Source organism: Pelophylax lessonae, assembly GCF_965119305.1.
Source record: "Pelophylax lessonae genome assembly, chromosome: 5".
In the NCBI taxonomy this organism is placed as follows: domain Eukaryota; kingdom Metazoa; phylum Chordata; class Amphibia; order Anura; family Ranidae; genus Pelophylax; species Pelophylax lessonae.
Window position 1 is genome coordinate 338,343,170 of NC_138772.1, and position 20,444 is coordinate 338,363,613.

At 44.9% G+C, this 20,444-nt stretch overlaps 1 protein-coding gene across 1 annotated transcript in view; it reads left to right on the forward strand.

The window, feature by feature from the left end:
• The window catches only part of NOL7 (nucleolar protein 7), a 34,369-nt gene that overhangs the window by 7,796 nt on the left and 6,129 nt on the right, over positions 1-20,444 (forward strand). Inside the window, exons 2-5 of the mRNA XM_082258189.1 lie at positions 1,212-1,272; positions 6,231-6,289; positions 8,459-8,496; positions 15,514-15,568. Of these exons, the coding sequence (XP_082114315.1) occupies positions 1,212-1,272; positions 6,231-6,289; positions 8,459-8,496; positions 15,514-15,568 (213 nt within the window). The remainder of the gene's footprint in view (positions 1-1,211; positions 1,273-6,230; positions 6,290-8,458; positions 8,497-15,513; positions 15,569-20,444) is intronic.

Genomic DNA, 20,444 nt, shown 5'->3' on the forward strand with positions numbered 1-20,444 from the left:
GAGCAGCTTTCTGAGCACAGGCTTGGCGCTGGTATTTTACATGCTGGAGCAGCGGAGGATGCCTGGAAAGAGAAAAAGATCAGCTTCCTCCCATTGTTCCCCTGCCTGTAACTCTGCAATGCAATAATACCATTGCTTAGTGGGATAATAGTGGGTTTCCTGTAAATCAATATTAACCTTTTCATTGCCACCAACATAAGGCAAACAGAACTGCTTTCAGCTGGCCAGCTGAGTATAACTTACATGAACTGTATTTCCTCTTCTGCCTTAAAGCAGAACTAAACCCCATTTGAGTTACCTCCGCCGATTCCTTTTCCACGCCACCATTTTTAAAGAACCCTCCCATGTGCAGATGTGCCACTGGTCCCTTCCAGGCATTTGGGTGCTGGAGGAGACTAGCGGTGTATCTGTGCACAGTGGTGGATTTCTGTGCATGCGCACAAATGCTGCTCCTGGAACAGCTCTAACGTAGCAATCCCATGAGTCAGTAGGGCCCAGCCTAGACCGGAAACCTGGCAGTGCACAAAAGCAACCCACAGGTAAAAATTAGAAAGTAGTTATCATTTGTGTAAGGGGGAAGGACGGAATAAGAAATTGTTTGCTTGAGCTTTGTTACGCTTTAAAGGATAAGTTCACTTTTGCAAAAAAAGTAAAACATTTTTCCAGGTAAAAAATATGCATATTACAGTATTTTTTTTGTTCGGGACCTGTAAAACGTTACACCTACTGCATGGTCTGCAGATCGTGGGTGTAATGCCATGGTCCTGCAGACTGTCTGTGTAGCTGTCTGCCTGTACTTCTGATATGAGCAGGCAGTTGCACAATGGCAGGAAGCTCAGTGTACTACCTAGAGCGATCAACACCCCCTGGTAGCTCTGAGAACTGTAAGCCGACAGCCACAAAGGTTGTTGGGACTTGTAGTCTTCCCATTCACAGAATACTGTGAGTGAATGGTGTGGCTGTTTTTTTTTTTTTATTTAGATGGTGACAGCAAGCAGGGGGGAAGTAGGGGGAAAAGTTTGACTCCAAGTGCGCTGATCCTGTGTACAGCACTTTTTATCTAATTCCTTATAAAATCAAATAAACTATCATGTTGGCCATAGAATTTATATAATCTTTCATATGATTTTGCATAAAAAAAAAAAAGTTTTAATTTCTGTGATCGCTAAAAGAACACTTTTGTCAGATCTAATGTGACTTTTCTTTACCAGAGAGAAGGCCTTCTTAAAAGAGAAGAGGAAACGCAAACAGGAGCTTTTCAGTGAGCAAAAGGTATAGACAATCAGTCATACAATGTAATGGTGTCGCATGATCATGCAAAATGTTGCAAACAGAAAATGTCTGAATGACACGATTCCTCAGAACGCCACTATATTTAAGCATCAACTTCTCCTATTAGGAATGGAAAAAAAAACAGAAAACCTGCCTTGTACCTGTGTTCTTTTACACCGTATATGTTGAGTGACCGTTCAAAAACCATGACATTGCTGAATGCTCCAAGTGCTGCACATGTGGACTTGATTAGAGACAGGTTACTATCTTCTTGTGCAGAAACTTAAGGGCCCTTTCACACTTGGAGTCCGCCAGGTGGACTCTGTTTTTCTCAGCGGGGGATCGATCCGCCGATCCCCCGCTGAGCAGGAGAATGACAGCTGTGTTTCTGCGCTGTGTGCAGAGACACAGCTGTCAGGTCCCCATGCATCTCTATGGGGGATTCGGATGGGAACGGACCGTCTGTCCGTTCCCATCTGATGCGCTGGACAGATGGAAAATAGGGTTTCCATCCGTCCAGATTTGACGGATCGGATGTTAGCGGATGACATGTCTCCGCTGACATCCGATGCCCCATAGAGATGCATAGGGTTACCGCTCAGATCCGCCCAAAAAATTGACAGGCGGATCTGAACGGTCCGCCTGAGTGAAAGGGACCTTAGGCTTACCCTCATTGTAAGATTGTCATAATATATGGATTTTCAATTGCTGATAGACTTGGGCTTTTTCAATCTCCTTTATGATCTCATTCTGTTAGCAATTGAAGAGGGTAAGGCAATCTTCTTTTACATGCATGGCGGTGCTTATAATGAAAGTTTACCAAGTTCTTTTCCTACTTTTTTTTTTTTTTTTCTTCACGACCCCTTCCCCTCTCCTCCCTATCCTCTCCCTTAATTACTCTTTATTCCTTCCCATTTCTTGTTTGCTGCTCATACAGTGCCTTAAAGTATTCATACCCCCTTGAAATTTTCCACATTGTCATGTTACAACCAAAAACGTAAATGTATTTTATGGGATGGACCAACACAAAGTGGTACATAATTGTGAAGTTGAAGGAAAATTATAAATGAGTTTTCAAACTTTTTTTAAAAATAAACGTCTGAAAATTGTGGCGTGCATTAGTATTCAGCCCCCTTTACTCTGATACCCCTAACTAAAATCTAGTGGAACCAATTGCCTTCAGATATCCCATAATTAGTAAATAGAGTCCATCTGTGTTTAATTTATTCTCAGTATAAATACAGCTGTTCTGTGAAGCCCTCAGAGGTTTGTTAGAGAACCTTAGTGAAAAAACAGCATCATGGAGGCCAAGGAACACACCAGACAGGTCAGTGATGAAGTTGTGGAGAAGTTTAAAGCAGGGTTAGTTTTTTATAACCTATCTCAAGCTTTAAACTTCTTACGGAGCACTGTTCAACCCATCATCTGAAAATGAAGAGAGTATGGCACAACTGCAAACCAAGACATGGCCTTCCACCTAAACTGACAGGACGGGCAAGGAGAGCAGTAATCAGAGAAGCAGCCAAGAGTCCCATCAAAACTGGTGGAGCTGCAGAGATCCACAGCTCAGGTGGGAGAATCTGTCCACAGGACAACTATTAGTCTTGTACTCCACTAGTCTGGCCTTTTTGGAAGAGTATCAAGAAGAAAGCCATTGTTGAAAAGAGAGCCATAAAAAGTCCTTTTTGCAGTTTGCGAGAAACCATGTGCGGGACACAAAAAATGTGTGGAAGTTGGTGCTCTGGTCAAATGAGACAAAAATTTAATTTTTTGGACTAAAAGCAAAACGCTATGTGTGACAGAAAACTAACAATGCACATCACCCTGAGCACACCATCCCCACCGTGAAACATGGTGGTGGCAGCATCATCTTATGGGGATGCTTTTCTTCAGCAGGGACAGGGAAGCTGGAGTCTATGGGAAGAGTTGATGAGAAGATGGATGGAGCCAAATACAGGGCAATCTTAGGAGATAACCTGTTCGAGTCTGCAAAGAATTGAGACTGGGGCAGAGGCTCACCTTCCAGCAGGACAACGACCCTAAACATACAGCCAGAGCTACAATGGAATGGTTTAGATCAAAGCATATTCATGTGTTAGGATGGCTCAGTCAAAGTCCAGACCTAAATGAAATTGTAAATCTGTGGTAAGATTTAAAATTGCTGTTCACAGATGCGATCCATCTAATCTGACAGCGTTTAGCTATTCTGCAAAGAAAATAGGCAAAAACTTCATACTCTAGATGTGCAAAACTGGTATTGATACACCCATAAAGTTTTGCGGCTGTAATTACTGCAAAAGGTGGTTCTACAAAGTATTGACTCGGGGGGGGGGGGGGGGGGGCTGAAAACAAATGCACACCACACTTTTCACATACTTATTTGTAAAAAAATTTGAGAACAATTTATCATTTTCCTTCCACTTCACAATTATGTGCCACTTTGTGTTGGTCTATCACATAAAATCCCAATAAAATACATTTAAGTTTTTGGTTGTAATATGGCAAAATGTGGAAATGTCAAGGGGTATGAATACTTTTTCAGAGCACTTTATTATGCTAAGGTGTGCTGGATAAGGCTATTAGTATTTGGTGCCACTCCAGGCTGAAGTGCAAGGCCCCATTGGCACTCAGAATAGTAGAGATGCCAGCATAAGAGAAAATCATCCAGTTAATGAAAATATAAGCAAGAAACCGCCACTCACCATAGCGGATCCTAGTGTGGATGTTATCATGTGAAAGCCTCTTCGCTCCTCAAGCTTTGACTGAGGCTTTCATGTGAACAAATCCACACTGGGATCGGCTATGGTGAGCGGCGTTTTCATGCTTTTATATGGTGTTCTGGGTATTCTGAAATAATCTCGTCAGGTTATTAGCAGATTTATGTATTGGGTAAAGCGGAAATAATACCATATATTTATACACTTCTTTTTTTTTTTTTTTTGATCTTTACAAACTTGAAATAAAAATAAAGTATCTGACCAAAAAAATTACATTAAGCATTTGGTTGTTTTTGCAAAAAAGAATAGCATTAAGGCACAGTTCACATATATGCCAATTGGATGTGTTTTGAGCACACATGTGGGCCTGTTGTGGTGCAAATTTTAAACAGGTCCTGGGCGTTTTTTAGTCCCGTTCAGGTGCAATTTCAGTGTCAAATTCGAACCTGAACCACTGAATAAAAACCACACTGGACTCTGCATCAAAACAGGACCTGCATATACAGTATGTGAACCTAGCCTTTAAGGAGAAGTTTTGGAACGGAAAAGGGGGAAAAAAAAAAAACCTATACTCGTCTCCTTGCTGCATCAGCTGACTATCCCCCACAGCCTCTTAAGCCCAAGAACTGAGCAATCGCATGACTGCTGATCACTCAGTTCTCGGAGTGACCGCTGATCACTTAGTTCTTGGTCTGTTCTGAGCAGTGACTGGGGTGAAAGTGGCCGACTCGCTCTTCGAAGCGCACTGAGAGGCTGAGCCAGTTGCCGAATAGGCTTCTAGGTAGATCCTGATATTGTTGGGATCCTTCCAGAGCCTGGACCAGCTCTGTATTTTCAGCCGTCATTGGACTTTATCCCCTGATGGCGTCAGCACGGACTGACGAAACGTGCGTCAGGAACGTGAGACCGTAACTTCCGGTTTGGTGGAACGCAGGCGAGGAGCGGCGTTCTTACTCTCTGAACTCGAGACTTCTGATAATCAAGGCTTTTAAACTTCTGGATTGTAGTAAGTGCGTTTTAAGCAATAAATGCTCTTTTAACATGAAATACTGCACCATGAGAGCCTTCTTGTTTTTTTCACTTATGGCTTGGTCCTGAATGTATCCCTTGGTCTGGCTACACACTCTCGATGGTGAGAGAGTGCCTGATCTATACAAAACACCACGCTACATTGGACAGATTAATTGAGGATTAAATATGCGCTTGTGACCCCCCCTATAATCAAGGGGTCCTGTACTTCTTCTGGTAAGCAGTACATATACTAGCACTGGGTGAACGTGTGGAGATGGAGGCTTTGAGAGATACACTCCTATCAAGTCTGTGTTTTTCCATCAACTGCTGTTATTTTGTTTAACACCTTGATGCCTGGAGCACTAGAGACTTTTGATTTATATATTATTTGCACTTATATACATTATTTGCACTTATTTGTTGCACATTTCAATAGCACTATAGTGGTTTACAACATTGGAATATTATTGTGATTTATCTGTTGAGCGCTACGTTTTTTCTTTATTTTCAAGTCATTGGACTTTAGCCTACTGTTGGCTGGTTCTGGGTCACAGGATATCACCAAAAAGTGCACTCCTCTGACCCACAAGAGACGTATAACAAAAAAAAGTTTGATAGTTCTCTTTTGTTGAGGATATTTCACATCTGTTAGGTATTTATGGGCAGTACCTTTTCACATCAGTAGGCCAATACTTCCTAAGGCCTGAGCTACACTGGTAATTTGTATAATTTGTTACTAAGGCTGGATTCTCACGGTTTTGTATGCATGCAGTGTGTGTGGTAAAATGTGTGTAGGTGTGAATGAGCCTATCCCTTCAAACTAAACTGTAGCATATAAAAGTGAACAAGCCACATAGGAAAGGATGGAATTTCTACTTGCAATACATTTCATGTAGCATGAGTGTATAAATAGGCCTTAAATCATTTGGCGTCTCTGTGGCAATAGTCTTCTTTTTCAGGTTTGGTTGCCAAAAAGTAATTATAGCTAGCAGCAAGTAATTAAAATTTCCAATGTAACTGAGCCCTAATAGGCTTGTCATGTTGTGTACGAAGTAAAGCTCTTTATCCAGTAGAAAAGAAGTATCGAGACATACAAATTAATTTATATGGAAAAAACCTGCATGTTAACAAATATTTCTTGCTTGGTCTTAGTTTGTTTTCATAAGTATATTTTCAGTAATTAGTTTTGTGCTTGAATTTACAAATAAACCATTTTACCTTCTATTTTAGAAAAAAAAGCTGCTTTCAGATGACCTCCTTCAAACGATCATTGCACTTCCAGAGAAGCAGTAAGTTTACTAAATTACCTATTTTACATAGGTTGATTTTTCCTTCGTCCATCTTTCAGGAATCACTTTAAGAGAACAGTAGTTCTTCCACCAAAGTTCAGTTTTTTTTTTTTTATACTTTGTCAGAGGATCGGCTACATTATATCCTCTTCCTTTTTTATTGTTACCTGATTGTCCATGAAAAGTTGTACCCTACTCACCAGAAAACAGCAATGGGGTTTAGTGACCTGGGATTTACACACTCTTTATTCCTTCAGTCTGAGGTTTTCAATTCCCTTTCCATCAATTGGCAACATAGCATACAATACACTGAGTTAGAACAGCGGTAGACTGGGTGGTGGGGAGGAGTGGGAAATAAAGGCCTGCCACCAGATACAGTCTGAACTCAAAGTGACTTGCGATAAAATGCAGGGGAAATGGATGTACGTTTCCATCCATTTTATGTCCATTTTCATGCACGTTGATCTGTGTTTTAGCGTACTTGTTTTTTGTGTGCCCTGTTCACACTACAGTGCTGTGTTGCATTAAAATGCACAATGTATGTATTTTAACGCAACGTAGATCATTGCATTGTTTGAACCGAACACATATAGACAATTTTTTTATTTGTTTGAATATTGACCTGCTTTTTCCATGTGCTCAGCGTGTGTTAAAACGTGCATAAAATGGATGAAAATGTACATTCATTTTCCCTTTTCCCTTCATTGTATCACCCACATGTCCACTGACACCCGCTGCTATCTGATCCTGTCCGTAAAATCCAGAGGGATGGTAACCCTATTTTCCATCAGTCTGGCAGAGGATGAAAAAGGGACAGGTGGTCCGTTTTCATCCGATCTCCCCATAGAGGAGAGCGGAGCTCAAACAGGTCGGTCTCAGCACAGTGAGCGGAGATGGACCTTTCATCCGCCTGCTCGGTGGGGATCAGCGGATTGATCCCCCGCCCGTGTGAAAGGACCCCAAGTGTGTGATAAATGAAGGAGGAAGTTCTGGTCTCCTGATAACGTATACATTGCTCAATAAATAATGAAAATAAAGGAACACTTTTCATTCAGAGTATAGCATCAAGTCAATTAAACGCCTGGGAGATTGATCTGGTCAGGTAAGTAGCGAAGGGGGATGTTACTCAGTTTTAGCTGCGTTGGTGTTAATGAAATTAGCAGGTGCACTAGATGGGCAACAATGAGACAACCCCCAAAACAGGTATGGTTTTACAGAAGGCCACTGAAATTTTTTTCCCCTACGCTGGTGCAGTGGGTCCTGGGTTCCTCTTGGTGCACGACAATGCCTGGCCTTATGTGGCAAGAGTATGCAGCCAGTTCCTGGAGAATGAAGGAATTGATACTATTGAATGGCCCCCATGCTCGCCTGACATCCAATAGAACACCTCTGGGACATTGTTTTGCTGCATCCAGTGCCGCCAGGTTGTACCTCAGTCTGTTTAGGAGCTCAGTGATGCCCTGGTCCAGTTCTGGGAAGAAATACCCCAGGACACCATCCGTCGCCTCAGGAGCATGCCCTGACGTTGTCAGGCATGCATACAAGCTCGTGGGGGCCATACAAACTACTGAGTACCATTTTGAGTTGCTGCAATGAAATTTCAGCAATGTGGACTAGCCTGCTGCATCATTTTTTTCACTTTGATTTTTGGGGGTGTCTTTAGTTCAGCCCTCTGTAGGTTGTTGATTTTCATCTCCATCAAACGATGTGGCATGCTTTCATTCCTAACCCATTACCCAGTCCATATCAGTATAGATATCCAGCATGATATTTTTCGCCATTGAGAACCGATGTGTTTTCAAAGTGTTGCTTTCATTTTTTTTTGAGCAGAGTACATTTGATAGTGTACGATTAGGGTGTTTGACCTATAACCAGTAAAGGTTACATGTTTAAAAACGGAACTTTAGTTTATTAAAAAAAAGTAGCATGCAGGTGTTTTATTGCAGTAGAGACATACTTATACTGTTTAATACACGACGCAAGTGTTTACTTTTGTATCCAGTAGCCCACTATAATATTCAGAACAATAGCTTGTTGTATTTTTTCCTCAGTTTCTCTACTTTGTTTGATTTTTTTTTTTTTTTTTCTTATCTAAAGTTTTGATGTTTGTCACCCTTCTCTGTCTGGTATACCAGTACCTATTAAACTGTGGTTGGTTTCTTTTCATAGAGATGAACCCTCCGAACCTACTGATACAAAGGGAAAAGGTAAGATTTAATATTGGACTATAATGTCTGTGCATTGCCTTGACTATATCATCTTGATAATGATAGCCAGATTTACATTGTGCTTGAAATTTTTGTTAAATTGTTTGGGTATCCATATATACTTGTATAACAGAGGATGCCCCCCTTACCAGGCATTTTAATAATTACGATCTAGGTTTTCTCAATGGGTAACACACAGGATAGAAATAAATTAGTATAAAATGTTGGCTCCCTAGCACAGCATCCTGAGCTCTGAACATAAAGTACCGTATTTATCGGTGTATAACACGCAGCTTAATTTTAAGAGGAAAGTTTCAGGAAAAAAACTTAAGTTTTAAATAAAGAATGTTATTCTTTATTTAAGAATCTTAGAATTTGGGGGGTGGCGAAGGGTGGGGAGGATACTGTGTGCGCTAAAGGGGAGGAGAGAGGACTTGTGCTAGGGTGGACTGCTCCGATTTCATACCCATCCCCCCCTTCCAGCACAAGTTCTCCTCTCCACCCAAAACTCCCTCTAGCACATACAGAATCCCCTTACCCACCCCCAAATCACTGCAAGTATTCATCTATAGTGTGTGTATAATAATCACATAGACCTCAGATGAGCGGCACATGTACAGCGGTGTCTCTCCACCTCCCCGGTTCCTCCTGCTGTCTGCGTACATAGAATACATCAGAGCCAGAGGAGGAGGGAGTGGGTTCAGTCAGATCTGAACTGTCTGTATTGTATTGTTCCAGTGAGAAAGGCAGCCAGCGGGACAGATGCTGGCTGCCATACAGGGCTGAGATTCCAGCGCAGGGGATACCAAACATGCACACTAGCGCGCCCCCCCCCCCCCCTTTCCTGGTGCCCTTCCCTAAATTGGATTTTTTTTTTTTTAATATCAGCGTATAACAAGCACACATTATTTGCACTCTATTTTCAGGGGGAAAAAGTGTGTGTTATATGCTGATTTAAGTTATGGTAATTTTAAAGTAAATATGAAGGCAAGGATTCCTAAACCAGCATGGTATATACGATTCATGTGTATCAATTTGAATGAGTATCAAAAGTTGCAAGCATCCCCAAAATACCTTTTTTAGAACCATTTTTCAGCAGTCAAGTCATCCACTTTACCAACCAGGACTGTAGGCATTTTGAAAGCTACAGCAGCTCTTCATTTTCAGTGACAACACTGTCTGGTAGTAGCCTGTAGGTGTGGATAATTGTTTTAATTACCATTATGGCCTCATGCGCACATGGTGTTTTAAAATGCTGCTTTTGGAAGCGTGTGGTTTTTTTTTTTTTTTTTTTTTTTTTAAAAGCTCTAGTCTGTTACCCTATGTGTCCATGCACACATAGGCGTTTAGAGGCAGAAAATGAAACGCAGGACATTCAGGAGAGGAGCCTTGTGCCCCTAAACACCAGATGTGCCTTAACGCGTGTAAATGTGTCTAAGCGAGATTTGGTGCCCATTCAATAGCCAGAATAAATAGGCGCATTTTTAATTGTTTTTTCCTCCCCTAGAGCATAGACATCCAGGCGAGGAAAAAAATATCCTGTTTGCATGGGGCTTAATATGTGCAAGTTGTTGCATCCTCCTCCAGCAGGAGCAAGCACTGTGGGTGTTAAAACCACTACTGCATTGGGAGGCGTTGGTGAGCATTGTGCCCCGCACCACTGGAATTCCATTGGACAGCTGGAAAGATTACCATGTAAAATTCAGTGCAATACAATGGAAAAAATAAAATTAAGCTCCGCAAATTGGCTATTGCTTGAGCAGCTGTATATGTTTCATTTTTGGCTTTATGTACACTTAAATACAGAAAGTTCCCACTTTCTCTTTCGTTTAGTGAAGGACACAGCTTCTGGTATTCTTAATCATTGGGTCATACTGCCCCCTACAGGAGTAGGACACTAGGCAGAAAAAATTATGGCTACACCCATGAGCATTTCCAGGGGGTATACTCCCGCTCTCTGCTATAGCCACTCAGTTTTTTTCTGCCTAGTCAGGAGTAAGGACCTAGTTCATTGCTGGGCTCTCTGGTCCTGGCATTTTTTCCTTTTTTTTTTTTTTTTTCCCGGTCTTCCAAGTCTGGCCAGCAAGTGCACGCAGGCCTCAACTCCGTGGTAGGTCGGCCGCAACATAGTCCCAATGGATGGGGACTGGCCGGCAAATTTAATGCCTTGTGAGGACGCATAACCCTGGTCATGACCTGAGTCGCAGCGGAATTCTGGCCTGCAGCACCCCCCATTCCAAGATGGAGAAGTGGTCTGCCTGGAGTATTGCCCACCCGGTTCCATGGTGTGGTAAGTAGGGTCCCCCCTCTCCCTTTGTGGTCCCTTGATCTTTTGGCCCCAGTCTACCCCCACCCCCTCTCCTCCTCCCTGGGTAAGGTAAGAGCTGGCTTTGCCACTTGCTCCAGTTGGGGGGAGTGGATGTGGTTGTTGCTAACCGCTCTTACTGGATTGCACATGGGGGTCTTTTTTAGCGGAATCCCGGCCCCCTGGGTGTTAGTGACTGGGGCAGGGATGTCCTTTGGGCTCCCCGCGGTGGTTATTGGGCTGGGGGGAGCGGATGTTTCGTCACCCGCGGGTCTGTGCCTCTCGTGGCCGGATCGGGCTGAAAATTTAGACTGCGGCTTTGCGGCCTACTCACGGCTGTCCGAGCCCCTGATATAGCAGATGGTACTACCAATGGATGCGTGCCTCACGTGGCTGGATTGGACCAAAAATTTAGGCGGTGGCCTACTCGTGGCTGACCGAACTGGCTGTCGAAGCGATTGACCAAGCTGCCGAGCTGCTGATCAAGCTAACAGAGCAGCCGGCAGACTTGCGACTCACTCGGCTGGATCAGGCCCCAAATTTAGGCCGCAGCTTTGCCGCCTACTTGCGGCTGGCTGCCCAAGCTGCAGGCCAAGTTGTCCGAGCTCTTGACCAGACTGTTCGAGCTGCTTACCGGGTTGAAAGAGCTGTGGACATATGGTCTGCCTGGCGCCCCCCTTGAACTGAGGGGAGCTTCATTTTTTAGTGAAGTGAAGCAGCCATTATTGTATGGGTGAGGGTACTCTGCCTGTGCGTCTGCGTCATGGCGGGCCCCCTCTCCCCCTGCTAGGGGGCTATGTCCTCTATGGAGGACGACCCTTAGGTCTAATAGGTGGTCTTTTTGTGGACCTTTAGCCAGCATCTTCTTGCGGGACTGTGGTCGGTGACCTCCCTTGCTTGTTATGTTCTCAGGGTGAGCTTAGCATATAGCGACTCTACTGGGTTTGCGTCCACGCACTTCGAGTGCTCTGACAGTGAGGATGATTCATCTTTTACTGCACATGCGCATGCAAAGGCGCGGGTGGGTGCACTGATTGTATCAGTGCAGGAAACTTTAAACATGGGGGATGCAGCTGCTGCTATGTCAGAGGTGCTGGTCCCCTTGGGGCCCGCAAATCCTCTAAAGCGGGCGGCCTCTAAAGGTATTTCCCTTTTCCCGCCTACTGTGACAAAATTGTAGCAAGTCAGTGGAGTTCTAAACGCAATATGGCGGTGCTTAAGCGTTTCGATAGACTGTATCACTTTAGAAGTCTCTAATGATTACGTACATGAGCAGTCCCACCTGTGGTGGACTCTCAGGTCTCTAGGCTGAATAAATCCACCCTAATTAGTGTGGAGGAGTCTCCGGTTTTAAAAGATCCTTTTGACAGGAGAGCCAAAACTTTGGTCCGCCACATGTTTACTGCGGCCAGTTCAGTCCTCAGGACGGTGTTCACCATAGTATGGTGTCCCTGACTTTCCACAGTGGGCAAAGCTTTTTGCGCCAGGATCCGGAGGGGGGACAGATTCCTCCTGCCTTTGCGGAGGTGGTGGACTAGTTGGTCCAGGGGTTGCAGTTCGTCTGTGATGCCTCTCTGGATGTGGCTCCCTTCGTCTCTGGGCTATCTATAACAGCAATGATCATTTGGCGCATGATATGGCTAAAATGCTGGTCTGCGGACCAGACTTTCCAGAAGGCCTTATGTGATCTTCCCTTTGTGGGGAAATCGTCTTTCGGAAGCCTCCCTGGAACCTCCGGAGGTTCCATGAGGACCTGGTCTGGTATGCCGAGAGCGGGTCCTTCCAGACCTGTAGACAAACACCCCTTCTGCCTGAAGGGGCGCTCTCACCCATATCTGGGGTGGGGGAGGACGTCTTTGCTTCTTTTCGGACCCTTGGACCTCCCTGTTTCAAGACAAGTGGGTCCACGAGCAGATTCAGTCTGGCTACAAGATCGAGTTTTCGGTCTTCTCCTTCAGAGAGGTTCTTTCCTTCCAACCTGCGGTTATTCCCAGACTGCCTTTGAGGTCTCTTCAGGGCGGTGCAAGACCTGGATGATCATCTTCTGCGAGCAGAGTCTGCGACTGCTCTGAAGGACAATCGGGAGATTACTGGGGGGACTCTGCAGGAGTTTGGTTGGAAATTAAAGTTCCAGGTATTGGCTCTGGTTCCGTCCACCTAGTTGGACTATCTGGATCTGTTCTAGACTCTGCCTCAGTCAGGGTGTTCCTCCCATTGGACGAGTTTCAAAAAAATGTCCACACGAGACCTCTGAAAAGAGAGATTCTTGCCATGTGGGGCAAGAATCCAGTCTAGACAATCTGATCCTGTTGAACCGGGGTACAAGAGGGTCCCTGGTTCGGTGGCTTCATTCTCCGGCGCTTCGACAGGGTAAGTCTTGCTTCCCCTGTACTGGACGGTGGTCACCACGGATTGCAGCCTGTCCGAGTGGGGTGCCATTTTTTGGCACAGATTGTGCTCAGGGGGGTCTGGACTCTGAAAGAATCCAGACTACTGATTGATATACTGGACATTTTCCTCTGGAGGTGTTTCATCAGTTGTCTCCCGCCTCTCGTCTCAACAGGAAGGTGCTTGGGTTTGTGACACGGTCTCGGGATCCTTTGGGACCAGTATTGTGATTGTCTGATATACATCTTTCCTCTTCTAGAACTTCTGACAAGACTCCTGCATAGGCTAGAGGCAGTAGGGATTACGGCCATCCTAGTGACTCCAGACTGGCCTCGCTGGTCTTGGTATACAGATCTGATATGGTTGGTTGCCGATGCTCCTTGGAGACTTCCCCTTAGAGGAGATCTGTTGGCTCAAGGGCCAATCTTCCTTCTTGCTTTACAGTCGCTGACTTTAACGGCTTGGCTGTCGGAAGCCAGGCGCTGAAGGCTAGAGAGTTGTCTGAATCAGTGATTCCCACGCTACTGTAAGCTAGTAAATCTAGATTTACCATAACGTTCGAAGAGCATACTCTGTGGGTGTGAATCTCTTGGGGTTCACCTCTGCTCCTTTTTGGCTTTCCTCTAACGAGGTGTAGAGCAGCTTTTGGCTACGCTTTCTGTGGTTTGCATCTTTGTTCAGGGGTTTGCCACTTGACTCCCCCAGTGCGGTCTCCATTGCCCTCGTGGGATTTCAACTTGGTGTGGTCGGTTCTTCAGTAACCGCTGTTGGAAAATATTCGTGAGATTCCTCTGCTTACATTTTCTCAGAAGGTAGCCTTCTTGGGGGGCTTTTTCTTCTGCACGTAGGGTGTCTGAGCTGGCAGCTTGTCTTGTCGGTCACCTTACTTGGTGGTTCACGGAGATAAAGTGGTGCTTCGGCCCTGCCAGTCGTTCCTTCCTAAAGCCGTCTCTGGTTCCATTTAAATAAAGGCATTTTTGTTACCTTCCTTGTTTCCTAAGCTTAAGCAACCTAAAGAGATTGCCTTACATACTTTGGATGCTGTTATGGCAATCAGGGTGTACCTGGTGGTGACTGAGTCGTTCCGAAAATCAGATTCCTATTTGTCCTTACGTATGGACCTTGTAAGGGGCTGGCCGCTTCTGCTGCGACCATTTGCAGATGTATTAGGCAGATGGTGGTGCAGGCTTATTCCATTAAGGGTCAGGATCCTCTCTTCCCTGTTAAGGCGCATTCTACATGGGCGCTTAGTGCCTCTTGGGCCTTCCGTCATCAGGTGTCAGCGGTGCAGGTTTGCAAGGCGGCCACCTGGTCGTCCGCGCACATTTTTTCAAAATTTTGTAAGGTGGATTTGTTGGCATCTTGGATTGCTTCCTTTTGGCCGCAAGGGTTTGCAGGCCGCTGTTGGAGAGGATTAGTCCTCTGAGGGTGTACTTTTTTGTCAGGTGAGCTCCAGTTGTTCCTGATTGAGCTCCTGTTTTACCTGGTTGGCTACATTTAGCCTTTGGGAAGTAGATTTATTGCTGTGTTCTTCCTGCCCCTCATGACACTGCTTTGGGAGGTCCCAAGGGTCAAAGAAGATACTGTATGGAGCTGTCTGTCAATAAACGAAATGGAAAACTGGATTTTTGTCTTATCGTAAAATCCTTTTCTCTGATGTTCATTGATATACACAGCACCCACCCCTTTAATGAGTTGGGGGTTAGGTTCTTCTGACACTGCTTGTTACAAAACTGAAGAGCTAGAGCAGGAAGTGGGAGTATACCCCCTGGGACTGCCCTATGGGTGTAGTCAAATTTTTAAGCTCCTTTCCGCCTAGTGTCCTACTCTTAGGAAGAGCAGCATAACCCAAGGGTCAAAGAAGATCTGGAACTGTCTGTCAATGAACATATAGAGAAAATGATTTTACGGTAAGACAAAAATCCAGTTTTTCATGTGACTCAATCTCTGAAGCCTTCAGTCATCTGTCTTTTTTTTCTATTCTCTTAACACTGAAGCCGCTTCAACTCTTTCTCTATTGCATTATGAGAGCTGTTCATGTTCACTTAACAGGCAGGGAGGTTTTCCAGCTGTACATGTTTATTGCTTTCTAGAACCCTTCATTTAGTACGGAAGTGCCAAGAAATATTGAGGTATCCAACCTGTCTGTTTAAATGTGCTGGAGCAAGTATTCAGTCAGAGGTAGAAGAGAAATTTGAGCATTTGGGTGCAAAAGACAAGTTCCAGCAAGCCAAAAACAAAAGCACTAATCACTGTGGGCTGTATCTTAAGCTCCCATTATTTATTTAAGACCTAATTCATACTTCTTTCAACAGGCAATGTAGAGAAGACACGCGGTGGGAAAGACAAACATGCTAAGAAGTTACGTCCTATAAAACGGTACTAGATTTTCTCTTGCATTACTAAAAACTAACTTTAACATAATTATATTTTTTTAGATTTTTTTTAATAGGAGCCTGAGCTAAAGAAGGCACCAGTCAAATTGCAAGCAAAAAATAATAAAAATTTATATTTTGCAATAAAAAATATAAAAAGGTAAATGTTTATAAGATACTTGTGTGTATCCAAAAATTGTAGCCCAAAGGTAATCTGTCTTTTTCTATCATTCATCGACAGACGCAGCTCCTTATCTTCAGGACTCATAGGGTCTAGGAATAGGCACTAGGCAGGAAAAAAAACGTAACCACGCCTAATGGGAGCTGTCTCTGCAGGCATAACCTCTCAGACTCTGCTTTCATCAAACAGTTTGTTCTGCCTAGTGTTAGGAATAGGACCTAGCTCTCTGCTTGGTCTTCTTCTTAGCTGTAACATGGAAAGTTTGATTTTATTTTTTTTATCTACTTAGTCCCTGAGGACGAAGATCCAGAGGAACTACAAGCAACAGCCGGCTGTGGTTTCACACCGAATAATCTAGACCCTTAAGGCCTCTCGCCTTTTGTGGGTGGGGGGGTACTAATGCGGCCGTTATGTCGCTTATTTGAGGGGGGTGGATTGTCCTGGGTGGGTTCCTAGCCTTTAGATGCCTATTGTTCTTGGACCCCTTTGGGGGTCCTGGAGACCGCAATGGCGCTCCGTGGGGGCCGTCATTTTGCTGTGGTTCATGATCTCTGTGTTCCCATTAGTTTGCATGGGCAGCCATTTTCTATACTTCTCCATTGAGAATGTATGAGTGGCCATTTTCATGAGGTCTGTGGGATGGACAGGCATGCGGCATGGCTTGTAATGAGAAAGGCAGAGCTTCTTCCTCTTCCTGTGCAGACAGTGTTAGTTTCGTTTTTACACCAATCAGGCTGGATGCTTTTCTGTGGTCTGGTAATGTTCCTGGGTTTCCCTGTGGATTTTTTCCTCTTCTGCTCTGCTATTATTATATATACTGTATATTAATCAGGGATTGTGAATCTGCAGTAATAGCGGTGGGACTGCGTTTTTTCACAGTCTTAAAGGGACATTACACAGTAGCAGCCATAAATTGCAGGTTTTTTTTTTTTTTTGCAAAGCCTGATGTTAAAAGTTGATTTTGGCATTTCTGGTGCTGCCAGCCGCAAACGCCCTCACCTCCATCGGCAGGGTCTTCAGATTCTTAGACCGAAATGGTCGCCGCAGACGCAGACCGCCTTGAGGGGTTGGTGTCTTCACATTCTGACGGTGAAGAGGACCTGTCCTCATCAGCTGCCGTGCAGGAACGCGCATTGGTGGAAGCCCTGCGGGAAACCCTAAAATTGGCTGATGAACCTACAGCGTCAGATACGCAGGTGTCTTTTGGCTCCTTCAAATCCCGTAAATCGGGCAAGGTATTCCCTTGTCCAGAATTGTTTCATACTATTGTGGATGGTGGGGCCTAAGTGTTTTGCACACCGTTATCCTTTTGTGGAGGTGGTGTCCAAAAGGTGGACTGTACCACCGAAAGTGGATTCTCCAGCGGCCAGGTTGAATAAAGCGACTCTGGTACCGGTGGAAGAGTCTCCAACTTTCCCAGATCCCGTGGGATAGACAGGTGGAATCCTTGTCCCACTATTTACATGTGGTAGCAGGTCACATGTTAAAGGCTACCTTTTGTGAATGTTTTAGTAGTGCAGACTTCTACTGAATGGGTGAAATTACTGAAAAGTAACTTGGAAACGGCACAGCTTCCCCCTGCGGTACTGGAACCAATAGCCCAGTTGACCCAAGCCCTGGTGTTCATGTGTGATATGTCCCTGGACTCAGCTTTGTTGGTGGCCAAGATGTCAGCAGTGGGGATTGCATGGTATGGCTAAAATGCTGGTCGGCTGACCAGGCTTCTAAGAAGGCTGTGACTGATCTTCCTTTTACAGGGGGGAGGCTGTTTGGATCCTCCCTGGACGAGTTGATTAAAGGTATCACAGGGGGTAAGGCACTGCTTACTAGGCGGGTGCCTTCCTTTACTGCTCACAAACGTCTTTTTTGTGCCTTCGGGTCGCAAGAAAAAGGTAAACCGTTTTGGTCTTCTGGGGGTTCCAAGAAGCCATGGTCGGGAAAAACGAAGTCCGGCCAATCTGGACCTGCAGACAAGTCCTCGGCTGCATGAAGGGGCACCCTCACCCGAATCTGGGGTGGGGGGGGGGATGTCCTTGATTCAGGACAAATGGGTTCACAAACTGATCAGATTAGGATACAAGAACTAATTCCGGTCTCATCCGTTGGACAGGTTCTTCCCATCCAATCTTCAATTATCCCCAGTCCGGTTAAGGGACTTGCGAGGGACGGTACACGACTTGCTGTCGCAAGGAGTGATTGTGCCGGTTCTCTCTCAGAACAATTTTCAGGGGCTTTATTCAAACCTATTCACCGTGCCCAGGAAAGAAGGCAAGGTGCGTCCCATCTTGGATCTCAAGACCCTGAACTGCTTTGTGTGGGTACAGAGGTTTCGGATGGAGTCCATACGCACGGTAGTAGTGTCTCTGCATCAGGGAGATTTCTTAACCTCCATAGATATTAAGGATGCATATCGACACATCCCTATCTACTCTGGACACCAGAGGAGCATTATCAATTTGTGTCGTTACCCTTTGGTCTCGCCTCCGCTCCCAGAGTGTTTACCGAGGTACTAGCACTGGTATTAGCACTGCTGCGCCGGCGGGGGATTGTGATACTGGGGTACCTGGACGATCTCCTGTTGAGAGCGGACTCTCATTCAGCCTTGTTGGGGGATCTAACAATCACGGTCAGAACTCTGAAGGAGTTCAGTTGGAACGTCAATTTCAATAAAGCTTTGACTCTGGTTCTGAGACTGGATTATCTGGGCTTGACTCTGGATTCAGCCTTGGCGAGGGCTTTTCTTCCACCGGACAAGCTGCAAAAGTTGCAGAGGGCGATTCAGTTGTTGTTGGACAACAATCTGTCCTGTCTGAGTTTGCATGCGAGCCTTGGGTCTGATGGTTTCGACCTTCGAGGCGGTTCAGTTTGCTCCGTTCCATACAAGGCCTTTTCAAAGGGAGATTATTGTAAAATGGAACAAGGATCTAAAGTCCTTGGATTCTGTGATCGGTTGAGCCACAACACAAAATCTGCTTTGTTGTGCTGGATTCAGTGTCCAGCACTGTGCCAGGGCAAGTCCTTCCTTCCGTTGTTTTTGACGGTGGTAACCACGGTCACCAGCCTGTTGGGCTGGGCGGGGTGCTGGGGAAGCTCTATGCCTAGGGTACCTGGACGATGGAAGTAAAAACTTCTGATGAATGTTTTGGAGCTCAGAGCGATAAAGCTTTGTCTGAGTCATTGGGACGACTTGTCTGCAAGGTTGTCCAGTTCGGATTCAATCAGACAAAGCCACAGCTGTGGCTTGCATCAATCAATGCCTTACATTCTTTGGATGTAGTTCGGGCGATCAGGATTTATTTAGAGACCACGGAGTCCTTTCGAAAATCAGACACTCTTTTTGTCCTTACTGATGGACCTCGTAAGGGATTGGCTGCGTCTGCTGCGACCATTTCCAGATGGATCAGGCAGACGGTGGTACAGGCCTATTCACTGAGGGGTCAGGTTCCTCCTTTCCCAGTGAAGGCTCATTCTACGGGAGCGCTGAGTGCCTCTTGAGCTTTTCGCCATCAGGCATTGGTGCTACAAGTTTGCTAGGCGGCAACTTGGTCGTCTATGCATACGTTCACAAAATTCTACAAGTTAGATGTGTTGGCATACGCGGATGCTTCTTTTAGCCGCAAGGTTTTGCAGGCTGCAGTTTAAGAGAACGGTGTTTAGTTTTGCTTTGAGGGTTAAATTTTTTCCGGGTGAGCACCAGTTTCTGGTTGAGCTCCATGTTACCTGGTTGGCTACGTTTTAGCCATTGGGGGACTTGTTTTGTTTCTGCGTTGTTTCCCACCCCTCATGATTTTACTGCTTTGGGACATCCCTATGAATCATGAAGATAAGGAGCTGCATCTGTCGATGAACGATAGAGAAAACTGCATTTTTGTAAGAACTTACTGTAAAATCCTTTTCTCTGAAGTTCATCAACAGACGCAGCACCCACCCCTCTACTTCTGAGGTATGGGGTTTTTTGTCTTCTAAACACTGCTTGCAACTAAACTGTTTAATAGCAGAGTCTGAGGGGTTATGCCTGAAGGGACAGCCCCCCTAGGCGTGGGTAAGTTTTTTTTTTTTTTTTTTTTTTTTTTTTTTTCCCTGCCTAGTGCCTATTCCTAGGAAGAGGAGCATAACCTTACGAGTCATGAAGATGAGCTGCTGTGTCTGTCGAACTTCAGAGAAAAGGATTTTACGGTAAGTTCTTACAGAAATCCAGTTTTTCCTCACCCCATTTCTGGTCTGTGAATGATTGCTATGCAGAGCCATATCCCGCAGGCAACAAGTGCTCTGAAAGGTTTATTTGTTTTGGTACATATATGCTTAAAGCTGCAAAATGTAAGCACTTTGGAACAATTGCCCTGGTTTGGTAGTCACTATGCTGCCTAGACCTGCTCACACAATACATAACTTTCCTAGCAGCCAATCTCTGGGTTTGGGAGCTTTCTTATGATGGGAGGGGGTGATGTCGCCACTTCCTGTAATAGTGGCTATGATTGGGGAAGGAGCTATGGGTGGAGATGCGAGTATAAAGAGGTCAGGGGGTGAACTTTAAACAGTGTTAATTTTAATAAATTGTTCTGCTTTCCCCATTTGTGGAGTTCCTCATGTGGATGAATTTAGATTAACAGAACTTCGGTCCTGTAACTATAAAAAAAAAGCGTTTTTTGTGAATAATCCCAGTCTTGTAAAACCTGAGTACTACCTTAACTGACAATAT